This window comes from Haliotis asinina, chromosome 7 (genome assembly GCF_037392515.1).
Source record: "Haliotis asinina isolate JCU_RB_2024 chromosome 7, JCU_Hal_asi_v2, whole genome shotgun sequence".
NCBI classification, from domain to species: Eukaryota; Metazoa; Mollusca; class Gastropoda; order Lepetellida; family Haliotidae; genus Haliotis; species Haliotis asinina.
Genome location: NC_090286.1, coordinates 3,648,643 through 3,666,944, shown reverse-complemented (window position 1 = coordinate 3,666,944; position 18,302 = coordinate 3,648,643). Strand labels below are relative to the sequence as shown.

At 40.7% G+C, this 18,302-nt stretch overlaps 1 protein-coding gene across 1 annotated transcript; it reads left to right on the top strand.

The window, feature by feature from the left end:
* The first annotated feature begins 288 nt into the window (after nucleotides 1-288).
* On the top strand, nucleotides 289-18,277 carry LOC137291660 (uncharacterized). The gene is made up of 13 exons (XM_067823086.1): nucleotides 289-311; nucleotides 7,591-7,702; nucleotides 8,151-8,274; nucleotides 8,827-9,011; nucleotides 10,018-10,151; nucleotides 10,417-10,570; nucleotides 11,145-11,221; nucleotides 11,574-11,781; nucleotides 12,209-12,354; nucleotides 12,935-13,097; nucleotides 14,161-14,263; nucleotides 15,822-15,921; nucleotides 16,407-18,277. The coding sequence occupies exons 2-13, from the start codon at nucleotides 7,651-7,653 to the stop codon at nucleotides 16,893-16,895; spliced, it is 1,935 nt and encodes a 644-aa protein (XP_067679187.1). The 5' UTR covers nucleotides 289-311; nucleotides 7,591-7,650; the 3' UTR covers nucleotides 16,896-18,277.
* The last annotated feature ends 25 nt before the right edge of the window (nucleotides 18,278-18,302 follow it).

Sequence of the window (18,302 nt, the reverse complement as noted above, 5' to 3'; positions counted from 1 at the left end):
GATCGTATCGTTTAAATCTGTGATGTACACAGTTAAGAAGGGCGACGTTTTAACATGAAAAAAGGTATTCAAGGCATCCATTTTATTCCAGAGAGCCAAGGGTCACATGTTAACGCGGAAACTACCGTGCCAGTTAACAGCTACAGATGAATCCTCGACTTTGACTTTCGAAACTGACGAACACGATTTAACAATAAAAGATAGTTGTCTTTCTAAATGTTTGGGGGAAGCCAAGTTTTGCCTTCCGTATTGTTGTAATTATAAACTCGTTTATAGGAAAAATAATACACTCGTGCGACAGCCGCCTGAAGGTAAGCTACAGTTCATTATTTCCCCTTTGTATTGAGCAATGGTCGACGGAGGCATCGGCCCATGACTCACAGATTTGTTCTTGAGCTGATGGTGTCAAATATCACTAGTACCTTACACTCTGCGGTTTTTTTAAACGTCTTTAATGAATTGATTTTCAAACAGGCTCCGGCTTCTAAGTGCACTGTTCTTTATTTATTTGTACTCCGGTCGTTAACGAGTCATACTCACTGGGAATTTAGAACCGAGAACCGCCGAAGTGTTATGACACCAGTTTATATGCACTCTTCACAGAGCAATAGGTATCGCATCGCTTGTTGTCGATAGCTTCTCTGCAATGCTTCAGAGCTCAAATGTTTAACAAATGTTATGCACGTTGACTAAAGACTGGGAACTAGTAAACAAATCCTTCATAATGTTTGTACAACAGCACCAATCATAGTGAAGCACAGTTGTCTGTCTGTATATTAGAAAGACAAACAAATTAGACAGGGGTGATCAAGGGATCATGTCGTACTAAATAGAGACAAACTTCTCTACAGACTGATATAGTTTGTTTCCGTTTGCTATCTGAATCTACACTTCAGACCCCTACACTACTAGACTTTAAACAATAATTTATTAAAGTCAAAATTTATTGCGTAGAACGCAGTATCAGCAAAGATGACAATGTCATTTTCGTTACATCAGTACCTGGCCTTCAGGGTCTGAAGTTGAGTCTGCAAATCTACTTCATGTACTTTAGTCTACATGTGGCCTGGAGTTGGATAACAGAAATTTCATTCTTGACCTGCATGGTCTTGATGACACTGATGAATCTGTACAAATCAGAATGGGGTGTCTTGACGGCGTTGTTATGGTGCCACCACGTTTCAAGATGGGGACAGTGGGTGTCTTATGCACATTCGTAACACTGAACTGACTGTAGACTAAACATTGTCCACCTTTATGGCTATCAATACATACAGCATGTACCTGTACGTTTTCCATTTTGACTGTTTCTTATTGTGACAGTGATTGAACACAACAGTGAGTGAACCATCACTCAAGGATTCAGCGAAACAGGCTGTAACTCAGAGCTTTAATCCATTGTAAACAATACCACAGTTTTGGCTTTTGGGTTAGCGGGAATAGGGGTAATTCAATTTTGGGCTAGGCGGGAGGACACCGTATCAACACCTGCATTGTGTGCAACGATGTGGCAATCAAAATTGAGTAGTGCGTATTGTAAAAGATATGTAATGGCTATAAGACCCCACTAACTATCCCCACTACTCTCGTTGAGCTCTCTTGTCAACACCAAGTCGTCCTGTGCAACAAATCAAATTTCTGCCCACTTCTAATCTCTCCTGATTCCGATCACAGGGAACTGACGCTTGTTTTTTTTGTTTGTTTTTTAACCCCCGTTTCGTTTCTCTTATCTCCACAGTTTCTCTCCGTATGAAAGTTGAAACGGAAGATAAAAGCGATATCCGAGTAACTTCCGTGTTTTTAGACAAAGACAACAATATTATCTCTTCAGAGTGTCATGCACACATTCAACTTGCTCATACCTTCCAACCAACATTAATACTGTCATGTGTTTCTACAAACAACATAAAACGCAATCTATCTTGAGCCATATATTCTTCTCACACCTGAGCTGAACCTGAGCTGTTTAAGAGATTATTACACTGAATTTCTTTTATAAGCCAAAGGTACGTGAAACATAATTTTTCGTGTTGTTGCCATGTTTTACATTATCAGTAGCATTGAAATATATTCAAATACACGTATCTGTACTTCAACCCCTAACTTTAAAGCAACCAATGGGAGGCGGCTATGTTACCTAGCAAAGTATTTGTTGACAACCATGTGTTCATTGACACAATTCAGTCGACAATACAGTCGGGTTAGTCCCACCTGCCCGGTTTATTTCATATGCCGACAGATAATCCTGATGCACCGACTATAGCCTGCATTGGAAAGTCTAATACCGGACAAGGGGAGCAATATATAGTTATATCATTTTTTACTGCATTAATTAACAATGCTACATAACTTGACATTCATAACAATACACATACAAAAATTTCCAAATTAACATTATTTTACAAAATGGTAAACCATATGGTTCCTGGCTGTCTTTGTGATCTTGCTCCAGGGAATGTTTCTGATAACTACAATCTGAGGAATAATGACAATTATCAGACTATATGATGCAAATCTACTAATTATGCTAAACCGTTTTTATCCGACACAGTTTAACTGTGGAATGAACTACTTATAAATGCGGAAAATGCTCCCTCTGTTGGACAGTTTCAGAATCTAATCAAACATAGAACAAGAATCGAACATAATGTTCCATCTAAACTTTGGTAGTCGATTCTGTCAAATAATTCACTGCCACCTTCGAGTGGGATGCAATGACAGGTATAATCGTTTCATCTCAGATAATGCCTCTTGCTCCTGCTCAAGAGGCCCAGAGGATGTATTCCTCTTCTTTTTTCATGTGTCCTAAACATGACAGCATTCGATACGAATCGTGTTTCTATGTAAAAGTTTCTCTCTGTGGGATGTGCCAAATGGTAATAACTCGATGGAGTCGGTCGTGAAGATGAGCATCTAGTTTCTGTTGCCGTCCGATGTTAGGAGGACGTTGTTACCGGCCGTAGTCTTGGTGTTTACCTCTTGGAAGGTCAGTGTCGTGGCAGAGCAGATCTTGTCTTCGTTCTCGCTCTGTACAGAGAAGATTGATCTCTGTGTACTCTGTCACTGTTCCTAGACTTATTACAAATTTGGTAACCAAAGTAAGGTTAATATTAACCTCTAAGACAGTTAGGAAAGAAACAAGGAACTTGTGCATTTGTCATAACTGCAATGACATAAAGCGAACCCATCTCTTACTTACCCTCCACCTTAAGGAAAAGGGCATGTCACCTTATCAGTGGAACAGTGTTGACTCATTGGGTAAGTGACAGTAATTGACTGACAACTGAAGTGAGCTCACTGAAACTGACTATAACGGGCCAGCAACCCAAGCGCAACACTTAAACTGGATTACATCGGATTACCCGACCGGACAAGAGAAACTTTGCATTTAAAGTTAGTGTAAGACGGAAGCAAGTTGTTAGAAAGGTGTACACCAAGGCGATATTTTACTTCGATATCAGTCTATAAGGCATGAACAAGGTCTAAAAGGCATGAACAAGGTCTATAAGGTATGAACAAGGTCTATAAGGCATGAACAAGGTCTATAAGGCATGAACAAGGTCTATAAGGTATGAACAAGGTCTATAAGGTATGAACAAGTTTTTCCCATAAACGATCATATCTCTGTGAATGAAAAGCTAAAATCTACACAGATGAAATGACCTAATGAAAAACATCGGGCTTCTGCAAATGATAATGCCCCGAAAAGTAGCGTTAGCCTTATAGCAGCCGGTGGGTGGTGGTGGTAGTCTGTTGGTGTTGTCTCGCTGGAAAATGGATCTGTGTGAGATCAGTCAAATTTTCTTTGAAATGCACCGCATGTTGTGAGGAGGAATTAAAGTGGTGGTTAGGTTAGATGTTTGAACTCGACGGCGGAAAGAACTCAAACCTAGGACAGCTTGGCAGCACCAATGACATTGATTCCTTTTTTTACTTTTTCTTACTGGAAGTACCAGTGAGGTGTTATCAGTGGGATTACCTTGACATTGATTACTCGTCATTGGAAGTACCAGTGAGGTGTTATCAGTGGGATTACCTTGACATTGATTACTCGTCATTGGAAGTACCAGTGAGGTGTTATCAGTGGGATTACCTTGACATTGATTACTCGTCATTGGAAGTACAACTGAACTTTACTGCAAAGAATCTGATATTTTACATTGATTAGTTTTGATTGGAAGTACCAGTGAGGTGTTATCAGTGGGATTACCTTGACATTGATTACTCGTCATTGGAAGTACCAGTGAGGTGTTATCAGTGGGATTACCTTGACATTGATTACTCGTCATTGGAAATACAACTGAACTTTACTGCAAAGAATCTGATATTTTACATTGATTAGTTTTGATTGGAAATACCAGTGAGGTGTTATCAGTGGGATTACCTTGACATTGATTACTCGTCATTGGAAGTACAACTGAACTTTACTGCAAAGAATCTGATATTTTACATTGATTAGTTTTGATTGGAAGTACCAGTGAGGTGTTATCAGTGGGATTACCTTGACATTGATTACTCGTCATTGGAAGTACAACTGAACTTTACTGCAAAGAATCTGATATTTTACATTGATTAGGTTTGATTGGAAGTACCAGTGAGGTGTTATCAGTGGGATTACCTTGACATTGATTACTCGTCATTGGAAGTACAACTGAACTTTACTGCAAAGAATCTGATATTTTACATTGATTAGTTTTGATTGGAAGTACCAGTGAGGTGTTATCAGTGGGATTACCTTGACATTGATTACTCGTCATTGGAAGTACAACTGAACTTTACTGCAAAGAATCTGATATTTTACATTGATTAGTTTTGATTGGAAATACCAGTGAGGTGTTATCAGTGGGATTACCTTGACATTGATTACTCGTCATTGGAAGTACAACTGAACTTTACTGCAAAGAATCTGATATTTTACATTGATTAGTTTTGATTGGAAATACCAGTGAGGTGTTAATTATCTAAATGATTTGAGGTTGATTACTAGTGATCAGAAGTACCAGTTAACGCATACACTGGATATAAATGCTGTACAATGTTTGTGGACAACACAGCCATGACAAATCAGAAGATACGTCCCGTGTACATACCAACAGGGGTGGTAGATATCTTTGTATGGGTGGCTTTATATATCGAGTGGACAAGAGGAAACAGGACGACTGAATATCATGGAAGTGCCTGAATTATATATTATATTCGTCATTTAACCAAATTTCTCGTTAGCATGTATTGCACATGTCTTAATGTTATTTATGCATTTCTGAAATTTATGGAATGAAATGTGACTTGTAAATGTGTTTTTATTTAATTATTTCTGAATAATTATAAAAATGTATTAAATATAGTATGTATTGTATATAATAGCAATAAGTGATTGAGTTTCACGCCGCACTCAGCAATATTCCAGCTATATAGCGGCGGGGTGTAAATAATCGAGTCTGTACCAGCCAGTGTAGTGATTAGCATCATTGCCATCGATCTGGACTACTGGGAACCGATGACATGTGTCATTCGTTGCTTGTAACGATAAATAAAAAATCATTCATTCATTCATTCATTCATTCATTCATTCATTCATTCATTCATTCATTCATTCATTCATTCATTCATTCATTCATTCATTCATTCAGTCAGTCATTCAGTTCTGATATTTCTTTCTTTCTTTATTTTTCGTTACAAGCAACGACTGTCTACATTGTTGTATTTTTTTTATAAAGAGTGTTATCATGTTCACAGTTACAAAGTATTTTTAACAAATGTATAGCCAATATCACTTGTATTGTAGAGAAAAAAATGAATGATTTCAAGATATTCAGACACTCTTTCTTTAATTTGAGGTTATCCTTCACAACTTGTATTTGACCAAGACAAAATATGTGATGTGAATTCACACTGTTCGCCTATAAAATACTGACACGCATTTGAGAAAATATCTTCTCAGTACTATAGCCATTTATGGGAGGGGATTGTTGTGCACGTTGTGTTTGTAGCGGAAAGACAATTCAAAATCAGTCAAAGATCTGGCGGAAGGCAAAGGTATGGAGTTTGTTTAGTTGGGCAAAAAGACGTGTATACCGAGTCGCGAAGATTGTTCAGGTGTCAAGCTTACGACAGAAGAGGCATCGCTATCTATCACTACTTAAAATAATACAAAAATACAAAACAATACTTACAGTTTTGTACACATATGTAAACTCAAACCTTTTTATGATTGCACATTGTTTCTGGAATGTTTTAAAAGATCATGCTCGATCAAACGCAACCCAAATTATTTTGAACGGTTTTATCAATCAGGTTTGTGCGTGGATGTCATGCAGCACGAACATCAGGCACAATGATTGTTTCTCACGTGCAAAGCGAGAGTACAGCATGTGACTTTAAAAGACCCAAATGAATCTCATAATTTCTTCCCCGATCCTTGCAAATAATGTACACGAAAATGAGACTTCTCAACGTTGCCAATCGAAATCAGACAATTGGACGATTGCAAACTGGCGAATCAAAGAGTGAGGTGGCAAGGATCTTCAACGTTCATCCCAATCGCAGTAACTCGATCGTGGGATCGATTTCGTCAAACAATTTGGACAAATTACCGTCCAAGATCAAGAAGACCTAGAGTCACCACACCTGCCCAAGATCGGCACATCCGGATAACCCACCTACGGGGCCGCCATCGTACCGCCCGGGACACAGCACATGAACGGTTTGGAACCCGAAGAGTTTCTGAGGTCGACGAGTGAGTTGGTGTAACACGGTGCTGCCATGGAACCTGGCAAACTGTCTACGTTCGACGTCATGAACGTTTTGATCCAAACTGCACCAGACAGGTAGTCAGATTCGTTGTTGGGAGTGTTATGGTGTGGGGGGGAATCTCATACACCTGCAGATCGGAACTTGTGGCTGTCCAAGGCAATCTGACGACCAACCGATACATCGACCAGATTCTCCGTCCGCACGCCCTTCATCTTGTTGACCGTTAACGACAGTTCCAACTGTCCAACAGGACAACGTCAGGCCCCACGCAACACGTGACACCTGGCCAATAACAACATCAATACCCTCCTCTGGTCCTCCAGATCCCCGGATCTAAACCCAGTGGAACACCTTTGGGATAGACGGATACGTCGAAATCGTAATCCACCACAGAATCTTCAACACTTGCTCTCCATGCTGCAGGAGGAATGGAGAAGGATTCCACAACAAAACATCCAACGACTGATTCGACCAGAAGGTGTCGAGCAGTGGTAGCATCTGGAGGTGGTCATACGAGGTACTGACTTCAACACCATCTGGTGGATAGCAGTAACGATTGTGATGACTGTTATTCTCATCAAATATAGACATGATACCAATGCATTGCTTCACAAAATGTCATTCATGTATCTTTGGTTTCCGCTGATCTACACGTCCTTGAATGACACCACATTTTCATTGATATTTCGGGTTTTGCGTTTCTGTTCTTGAAGAATGTGTAAAAGAAATAAGTAGGATTATTTACCCCCATCACCGTTCTCCTATCCCGATGCCGTCTGATACCACCGATATCAACCCACACAGCCCTCCTGCCAATGTCAATATTTTCTCTTTAAGGATGCAAGACGTTACCTTTGATCAAGGAAGGGTCAAGGTCGACTTTGCATAGGCACGACTATGCTGTACACTTTGGTTGTCATAGCATCGATGTTTGAACTGACAACAGGAGGTAAGTGTGCTAGTGTGCTGTTGTAGCATCGTGTTGGGGCGGTTGCCTAGTGGTTAAAGAGTTCGCTTGTTACGCCAAAAACGGTCGATTTCCCACATTGGATTGGTTCAGCGTGTGGAGCCAATATCTGTGTCACCCACCGTGTTTCTGCTGGAATATTGCTAAAGCGGATTAAAACTAAATTCACTCACTCACCGGATGGGATAGCACAGTGCTGCAAGTCTACATAAAGGAATTGGTTTATCATTATTAATGAAATTACTCACAATAAGAGAGCCCTACTAACTAATCCATTGTATTTGTATCGATCCAAGTGAAGTAGTAAGTATGCCTTCAGATATAAGTCACCATGAGAAGTCTCCAAATGCCAAACGATCTATTTCTGTAACAGACCAACAGTAGACCTTTCGCAGGTGTTCATTTAATGGCTTTTGGTTATTTTGCTCAGGCCCCACTCAGCCGAAGAACATGACTTGCGTCCTGCATGCCAAGAGGCTTCTCACCTGTACGTACAACCTCCCTGGCGACGTTGACCGTAGCAACACAACATGCACTACGTGTTCACGGTATAGGTGAGTTGGGGAAATTGCCCTGTATCGGTCACAAATTTGTTAGATCAAGGTCTCAACATTCAAGGCTTCAGAAAGTCCTTCAGTAAGTATTATGACTAACACGTGGGGGACCTGTCGAAAATACATTATTCTTCAGTGACAAAAATGATACCTGATAAAACATAAATCATAATTCCCCATAAAAGGCATACAAAACAAACACAAAACAATTACGGATGAACAGTATATTTCAGACTGTAGTGTAACATGCTTTGTAGTCATATGTTCATTAGGAATGTCATGATCGTGACTGTATTGGGACGGTGGCCTAATGGTTAAAATTTGCGCACTGGATTGTCGGGTCCGGATACGATTATCTACAGACCGTCGCCATCCAGCTGTATAGCTGCTTTGTGCGGCGTAAAACTAAACCCACTCACTGTAATCGTGAATCATGAATTAAATCTGTCGAACAGTACAAGTAGGTTTAACTTCACTTCCTTCAGTGGAATTCTACAAAGTAGGAATGACTTATGTACTCAGTTTATTTACGTATAAACTGGTTGTTTACAGTAGAATTGACAACTGTTCTGATGTCATCACTGGGAGGAAATGTAGCACTTCTGTTGGGAGATGTGAATACGACTGTGACAGTTTGGGGTTTTGTGACAACTTTCACGTGATGAGGATATCCATGAGAGGGGCCACGAATGCTGGGGCAGAGTCAATTTGCAGACAAATCCAAACTACAGATTATAGTGAGTATCAGTATGTCATTACGTCTGAGGTGGTTCAAATACCCATTGAAAGCGTCAGTGTAGCAGCGGCAGGTGTAAACCTGTCCGCCAAATAAACATTAAACAGAATCACCACGTCCATCAAATATTCAAGAGATATACTTGCCCATGAACATTTGGAAGTCCTTTTAGCTTTGACGAGTGAAAATATTAAGGGCACAATTCAAGACAAAATTGGAAATATTTTTTTTACAAATTCAAGAATAACACCTTTACCCTACAAACCCTAACAGCCCTACAATTTCCCCTGAAATTTGACCCCAGAAGGATTCTGTCTTTGGGTAGAATCACTTTGCACTAACCTGATTCTAGAACTGGTACACTTTTGTGTGTAGTTATCCTAGAATTAATTTAGTCCCCGTCTTTATCAAGCGGTAAAGGATTCAAAATACACAAATATTTATGGAAATTTTAGTCTCTCAAATGATAGCGTAGCAGGAAACAGCCAAATATGTCCGCGGATCCGGAGATTATGGCACCTGGTAGGACAGCAGCCTACAGATAGTTAACTGCGTGACAAGAATAACACCTTCACTCTACCAACCCTACCATTTTCCCTGAAATATGACCGAAAAAGAGTTTGGGTAGACAATTGATAGTCTAGACAGTTCCCATGCAGTTGACCCAAAAAGGAGTTTGCGTTGACACTTGACAGTCTAGACAGTTCCCATGCAGTTGACCCAAAAAAGGAGTTTGGGTAGACACTTGGCAGTCTAGACACTTCCCATTCAGTTGACGCAAAAAGGAGTTTGCGTAGACATTTGATAGTCTAGACAGTTCCCATACAGTTGACCCAAAAAGGAGTTTGGGTAGACACTTGACAGTCTAGACAGTTCCCATGCAGTTGACCCAAAAAGGAGTTTGAGTAGACATTTGACAGTCTAGTCAGTTCCCATGCAGTTGATCCAAAAAAGGAGTTGAATCATGGAGCACCATTAATGTTTCTTGTATTGCTGTTTGTCTGTAGTACAACCTGGTCCAGTGCGAGATCTACAAGTGAGAGCCATCAACAGCACAGCGTTGTGGGTGTCCTGGAAGAAACCTGATGACAGATATTCCTACAACGAGGTCTATAAACACGTGGTGGTGTATTCGGATCGTGTGAGTAATTCCTATATATAAATAAAACGTCATCATTGACTGTTTAGAAATAACATAGGTTTGCAATGTCTTATTTTCGACAAAAAGAGTGTTGGAACGTGTCACATGCAAAAGAAACACTTAACAGTTCAGAGACACATATGACAGTCGAACTCCATTACTCGAGAGAATGAGTATCTGTATATGGAATCACATAATGCAGTTGTTTCGTACTACAGGCAAAACATATTCGTTTCGACCTCAGGAATTTTCACTTTTTTCTCAGGTCAAGAAAATAAAGTCCGAAGATGAGGTTGTGGGGATGGTTTTGACTGACCTGAAGCCCTGGACCAACTACACGGTGACGTTGAGGTCACGACCCCGCAGAAAAGGCTTTCTTGGACCTACACAAAATGCCACAAATTCAACCTTTGAGGATGGTGAGTATTGTATGTCTGTAACCCACAGCAGCACGCAGCCATGTTAAACTGTAATTCTCACAGTACGTTATCGTTTTGACTTCTCGATTTAAAGTGTATCAAAAATTAATGAACACCTCGCACATTGCGCTTGCTGTCACTAGCTTTTAAATGAACGTCGTCGTTCCAGCAAGTGCCCGATGGAGCTGATGACTCCATCACTTTGTCCAGGAACTCTAGACACAGAAGGATTATAACATGGCTATAAATATTGATTAACATTATGTGCTCTAGTTCTCGTTTTTGCAGTTAGATGTTTTGCTCTTATGTCAGCACTCCGGTTGTGTCGAATATGTGGATGATACCTTTACTTCGAGTAAGTGAGGTGTCAGTGTCATTGTCATAGGTAATGAATTTCCGTTACAAACGAAACATCCTGACCAAATTAAACCAACAATTTCCTGAAGGACTAAGGGGAGACGACCGGAGATGCTATACCTTACTCTAAGATGCCCTTATATGAGCAATACATCATATGTAACCACTTTCTAAGACGCATTGCATATTTATCGGGTGTTTTGTCACATTCTTCTAGTTCCAGCGAGAGGTCCAATGATACCCGAGGGTGCATTCAGCAGAGTGGCGCCAGGAGTGCTGGAGGTTTATTGGGGTGTATGTAACTTCATTAAGATACGATGATCGCTAATCGGAAATATCGTCAATGGGAAACATGTCAATGCTTGTCGGTATGAAAATGAAAATTGTATTTCGATAATATCGTACGCCAACTGTTAAGTTGGAATTTTTGCGCAAAACTACGTCTCATATGTTTATCGATAATCGATCGTTTTTACGGTTATCAGTCTCAATCATCAGTATAGATAACCTAACTGTTACGCTAGTAAGTTACAAGAAGGTCATGTGATATTCACTTTCGCCATACCCTAACTGTCACCCAGCATAGTTATAGTGATGAGATATTTATTTTGGAAAGTTTTGTATGATGATCTGGTTAATCCTACAGTCAGTTCCACGGGAAGCCAGCAGGGGAATTATCGTCAACTACTCCGTCCACGCCAGCTGTTGTCTGTCGCAGCCACTGTACACCACTGACCACTCAGCCACGGTCAACATCACCGGACATAGCAACGTGACTATACGGGTGAACGCTGCGACTAAGATAGGCTGGTCGGAACATCCGTCTGAACTCAATCTGTACAGACGATATTTGGGTGCGTACTACTGTGAAAGATATTTAACGGAAGCTCGTTAATCCGAATGTCCCAAAGTAATTTTAGAATTATCAAATCCTTGGTACTCAACGTACGTTTTTGTGGATGGACGTGCCCCATAGCAATTAACACTCGTTCAGAATTTATCGTCATCAGGTGACTTTTATAATATATTGCACACTTTTGTACTGCATCCGGTTGTGGGTGCGCATGCGTAACGACCTTACATACTGCTCCATTGATTAATTTTACGAATAGTGCAAAATACCAATGTGGCAGAAATTTCTTATGTCTGTGAAACGTATTTCATTATTTGGCAAGCGAACCATTCGTTGTCGCATTTTAAAATGGATTCAGTTAATACACATGATTAGCGTGGACTCATCACACCACAGACGTACGATATAACGACTTTTCTCTTTTACAGACCTGCGGTATGTTCACAGCGTACACAGATCGAACAAAACACTCCGCTGGGAATTTATGGCTGAACGAAAAGCTGCGAACACCACCATAGTCTCGTGGTGCTTCGGGCATCAGAATGAGAGGATGCCACAGCTTGTGAAATGCATGGTGAGAAAGTAACATAAGTCACGTGGTTATTATCATGTACAGAAGGGCCATAAATGGACACAGTAAACCTCGTTAACAGGACGGTTATGTGAAGCCGTCTGCATTAACTTTTTATGGCACATAGAATACAAAGTGTCCCGGAATACAAAATGTGCCGGGATACTTAATGTGCCGGAATACAAAGTGTCCGGGTGAATTTTGGTCTGGAATTGTCGATGATATTCCCTGTCAAATAAAAGACTCTTCTGTCAAAATGCTCCCGAAAATATTTTAGCCAATTTACTCTATGTATGCGTTACATGTACAGTAAACCATGCTAACACAAACATTTCCAGGTAAACAGTTATCAGGTTTACGACTCAACTGAGTGGAGAAGTATGCCCTTTTTGCATAGTGACGAGCATGCGTTCATACGCGGTGATGTTCCGATGGCAAGGGCTTAACTTTTGATTTGATACGTTAATGTCAAATTTGATGTTATGTTCACACCATAATATGAATCCAGCCAGTTTGAAGTGAACCTGAATGCTTATGTACTTATGGTAGATGGTGTACTGTCTGCTTTTGCAACAATTTTCAGAACGCCATAGAGAAGAAATTCCTCCCAGGTGGGCGACGTTCTATGGCAATAAAAGACTTTGACCCTCTGAGAGTAAGGTGTAGTAGGTGTGCGTGGCAGTACGCTGTATCCCAATATGTCGACAACGTGAGATCTAAACTGGTGTGGAATACTCAAATAAGATGTAAGACTTGGGTAGAAGGAAAGGATTCTGCCATTATATTTGTGTACTTTAAATACGATTGATTGGTTGGTTTGTTGTTTGATTGTCTGTTTGATTGGTCGACTGACTGACTGATTATTGGTTGGTTGATTCTGTAGTTGGTTGGTTGATTGATTGGTTGGTTAGTTGATTGGCTGTATGGTTAGTTGGCCGGTGGTTGTTTGTTTGTTTGATATGTTGGTTATATGTAGTGATATGAAAGAACTGCCACCGAGGTCCAGCAGTTAGAACGACTGTATGACAATGGGGTTGATTTCGTCTTTAGAATAGTCAGTTTCCCCTTCATGTCGAGCTATATTCCAACAGCTCCTGTAGTTTGGTGTATGTATTTCGCAAGCTATAAGGTACAGCCGAGGGTTCTCTTTTAATAAGGATTTCAATGAACGCAACACCTCTAATGCTCAGAAGTTGTTTGATCAAGCTTACACCATTCAAGACCTCGATGAAGCTGTCAAAAAGGTTTATGGTAGGCAGGTTTCCAAATTTGATGCATCAGTGACAGAAATGAACTCGGAAACAATTTCTTATTTTGCTTTGTACCATTCGTTCCTGAATTAGTTTAGACACGACTTTCCATATGTTTTGACGGGTGACACCGGTGGGCCCGGATACGCTCACCTTTTTGCGCACAATCGATGTCATCACTATTTCATAGTGATTCACAAACTCACGCTCTGCCATCGTATCGCATGGCGACAATCACCGGATTGTTTCGTTCAGATTCGATTTGTTTTCATACAACATTGTACCGCTGTAGCACTGCAGAAACAAATGTAAACTCATCATGTAGTCACAATTGTTCGATCGACTTTGCTTTTACCAGAGATTTCTTCTGAATGTTTAAATAGTTTTGTTGCTTCTATTAGGTATGAATGTTAGACCTCGGCATAGTGTCTCATTGAGCGGGCGCTACTAAGCCAGCATTAGCTCGGAATAATTCAAATCCACATGCATTCTCATCATTGTCCAATAACCTCAACCGTTAAGGCTTAACCCAACTGACCTTTTCCGTATGCTGTTGCAGTCACAACTGTTGACGACATCCGGAGTAGAGACCAGGACAGGCTAGCTGTGATCTGCGTCCTCACTGTCATGGTTGCTCTCATGTTTATTGCTTTGGGTTCTATGTAAGTCTGTCTCATCATCGATTTGTTGTTAGCATCTCATGTCCTTCTTGATTATTCATATCCGTGCTGGCCGTTCCCGTGCTAATGATATCCGTGTTAATCACCCCCGTTCTAATCATACATAATGATTATTCCTGTGCAAATCATATCCTGTGCTGGTCATATCCCTGCTGATCATTCCTGTGCCAATTATAAACATGCTGATAATTGTTTTCTAATCATATCTGTGCTAATCATATCCCGTGTTAATCATATCTCTGCTTATAATTCCTGTGCAAATCATAAACATGCCGATTATTCCTGTACTAACCATATCCCTTGCTAATCATATCCGAGTTGATCTTTTCTGTGCTAATCATGTCCGAGTTGATCTTTCCAAAGCTGATTATATCCGTGCTGATCATTCACGTGCTAATCATATCTCGTGCTATTTAAATATATGCATTCACACTCATACTTCATATCTTTGTTAATTATACTCGTGTTTGTTAAATCCGTGCAAGGTGATCATGACCTTGAAGCTCACGTCACGCATCGCATTCCTGCTAGTCATATCCCTAACTAATCATATCAATACTAATCATCCCGCGCAAATGATATCCCGGCTAATCGTGCACGTACTGGTCATTTCCATGCAAATGATATCCCGGCTGATTATTCCCGCGCTAACGATATTCAGTGCTCGCGATCTCATTGCCTGTTTTGTCTGGGTCAGACTCACATGGTAGGGATACTCCCGAGTGCGCTATTATAGCACAGCTTTCAACCCGTGTCAACCTTATCTGACCGATGTGAGTCAAAACTGAGCGGTGCAGAGGGTTATCTACAGGAGAGGATTCAAATTTTGAATTCCATGCCGATCCCTTCTCAATTTCTTATTGCGTCGTGAAGATTTAAAATAAAAATATCTATTCCCGCGTTATGTGACGCAAGTTTATACAAATAGCAGGTAATCTCAAACACTATGGATTGTGGTAGTGAGGTCATATTTGTACATTGAGGCTGATCTAGGTTTACATATAACATCCTTTCATATTTTACATCGTTTTTCATTTCATATCCAGTGTTAGGCATTTGGTCCAAGTTGCACAAATGGGTCCGAAGTATATAGTATAAAGCCATTTATGATGACCCTTTATGATAATGTAATAATGTTGCCAAACGCGGCACAAAACAATACATACATACGCACTTACGTACGCACTCGTCACTTACAGGATGACATGCGTCCCAAAGACTAACATTCCTTGAAGGTTATTTCATTCGACGAGCTAATTTCAGTTCAGAAATCGTTACCCTGTAAATGTCAATATAGATGTGCTTGTCAAAAGAGGCGACTAACGGGATCGGGTGGTCAGGCTCGCTGACTTGGTTGACACATGTGATCGATTCCCAATTGCACAGATCGCTGCTCATGTTGTTGGTCACTGGATTGTCTGGTCCAGACTCGATTATCTACAGACCATATAGCTGGAATATTGCTGAATGCGCCGTAAAGCTCAACTCACTCTGTTTGGTTGGAAACTACGTATGCTAATTCATAGGGTTGGACTTTCAGGGTTGGAAGATTGTACAGCAAGTCCTCACTTTGTGAACGTTTTGTCATTATCACGCCCGCGATTGTGAAGTTTCCAGTTGACGAGGATTCAATGTTTATGGTAAGTGCAGAAACTCACGCACGCACGCACACTCACAAACATATGTACTGATACACACAAGCTCGTTACGGAGACTCAGACGCACCCGACACGCAAGTAGTACGCACGGAAACGTATCTCTTATATACATACACTCACACAATTTTATTACAGAAACACTCACATGAATATTAATCTCTCTCAAACACACACGCACGCACGCATGCACACATACCAAGTCAATACATAGAATCGTACCTTAACATCTTCCTCTCGTTTGATGGGTGGTGTGGTGGCCCAGTAGTTACAGTGGGTTGCAGTCACGCCGAAGACCCGGGTTCCTTCCCAACATGTCTAGAGAAGAAGTGTGAAGCCCATTTCTGGTATCAGTGTTGTGATATTGCTGGAATATTGCTAATTACCCCTTTCGTTTTTAAAGTTTCAGCTTAAGCATAAACCATGGTTTAAAGTGGGGTTTAACTCAACTCACTGTAATTGTGTTACAGGAGCAGCGGATACGTCAGGATGAAGCTGGCACATTGACATCCCTCCGCGCGAGGCCCGACATCAACACAGGCCGTAGAGAAGGGAAACTCAGGTTCTTCACCCCTGATACCATCTCCCATCTTCCTCAACACCACAAACAAACAACTACCGTACAGGACTGTTCAGATGAGTTTAGACGTCACGGAAATACTGAGATTGAAGTTTCTCTTCCGGGTCACAACGCACTCCCAGAAGGAGAAGCATGTGGTCCAGAAGTATCTCGCCAGCTGACAGGTTCCCAGAGTGATGAGGGCGGCGAGACTTGGTCATGTTCCTCTGACAGTTGTATGTCAATCTACAGACAAGTCCCGACAGACAGCGGGATACCAGAGCCCCAGGAAGAATACTCTTGGATTGTATCTATTAATGACATGGAAGAATGTCTTCAAGACGCTTCTGGAACTGGAACCCGACTCGACGGAACCAGGGGTATAATGTCACTATCATGAACATTCCGAAAATCTCCATCTTTGGTCAACATACCATTGGACTAGCCATCATGTGAGGTACTTGAATATGTGATATGGAGATGAATGAGACTCTGGATTGAACGTACAGCAGTCTCTTGTTATCCCACGTTAGGTTCATTTTGCGATTCAGTATGACGTTAACCATACGATCCAGTGAACACATGCATCTCCCTTCTCACAAGGAGACGTGAATCAAAACTGATTTATTGACCGCGTTTCCGATTTATCAGACGTGCTCCGATTCTTCATTGTTCGAAGCGGCCTGTTTCATCTTATTCACAGGAGGACAAAAATCTCCAAGATGCTTCTGGAACTGCAGCTCCCATTTGGACAAGGAGATGTGACTCAAAACGGTTTTTGGTGGTTCGTGTATGGATAACGTGAACGGTATTCATCTGTTTACTGAACGTTAACCTGGAAAGCCCCCAAACCTCAACCTCTTGGGCTATATATTGTATTAGAACCCTCAAAAACACACTTTTTTGTTTGGGACAAAACTCTAGAACCGTGGTGTCTGAGAAAACCGGGTGGCTCGTGTTGTAAATGTGTTAAGCTTGTACAGAACATGGAGACTATGCTTGAGTCACAGGATAATACTGAGTCATACAGGGTCATGCAGGGTAATACAGGGTCATACAGGGACAGGTGAGACTGTAACAGATGCCAATGAACCATTCTCGATAATGATCCTTGTGAATAAAGAACTATTAAGTGAGAGAGAGAGAGAGAGAGAGAGTGAGTGAGTGGGTGAATTTATACCATGCCATTTTACACCACTTTTAGCAATATTCCAGCAATATTGATTGACAACACTCGGGGAATCGAACGATTGTCTTCGGCATTAGGAGGAACGAATATCTTAACTACGAGGCTACTCCACCGCCCCAAGGAACTCGTGATCTTTCTCGTGGTCTATCCATGGGGATGTGTGATTGTGTAATTAAGTGTAAAACCGCGTTCAATTATATGACATTATTCTTATACACATGAGTGATATCTAGTCAAATGCACATAGCACTGAACTCCAGTCATCTGTTAATATTCGCGACCTCTGCTGCCCAATGCAGTGCATCAATGCATTTAAATCTATTGTTATTTAAACATTGTTAAATATTGCTGCAGTGTTCCAGTGTATCAGCTGTGCACATGAATCTTAGGTCATTATTTAAACCAAAGCTGTTTTATATCAAGTCACTATCACATGGCATGTATAACAATGCTTAATATCTCTTGAAAATATGAACGTACAATGTTTTTCTTCAGTATTGCTTTTCATTATTTTGTTTTCATAATCACAAAGCAAAACATTTCTTGTTCAGTGATGTGTGACTTCGAAATAAAATAGAACTTACTTTTTATTATCGGCGAGCTGTTTATTATCGGAAT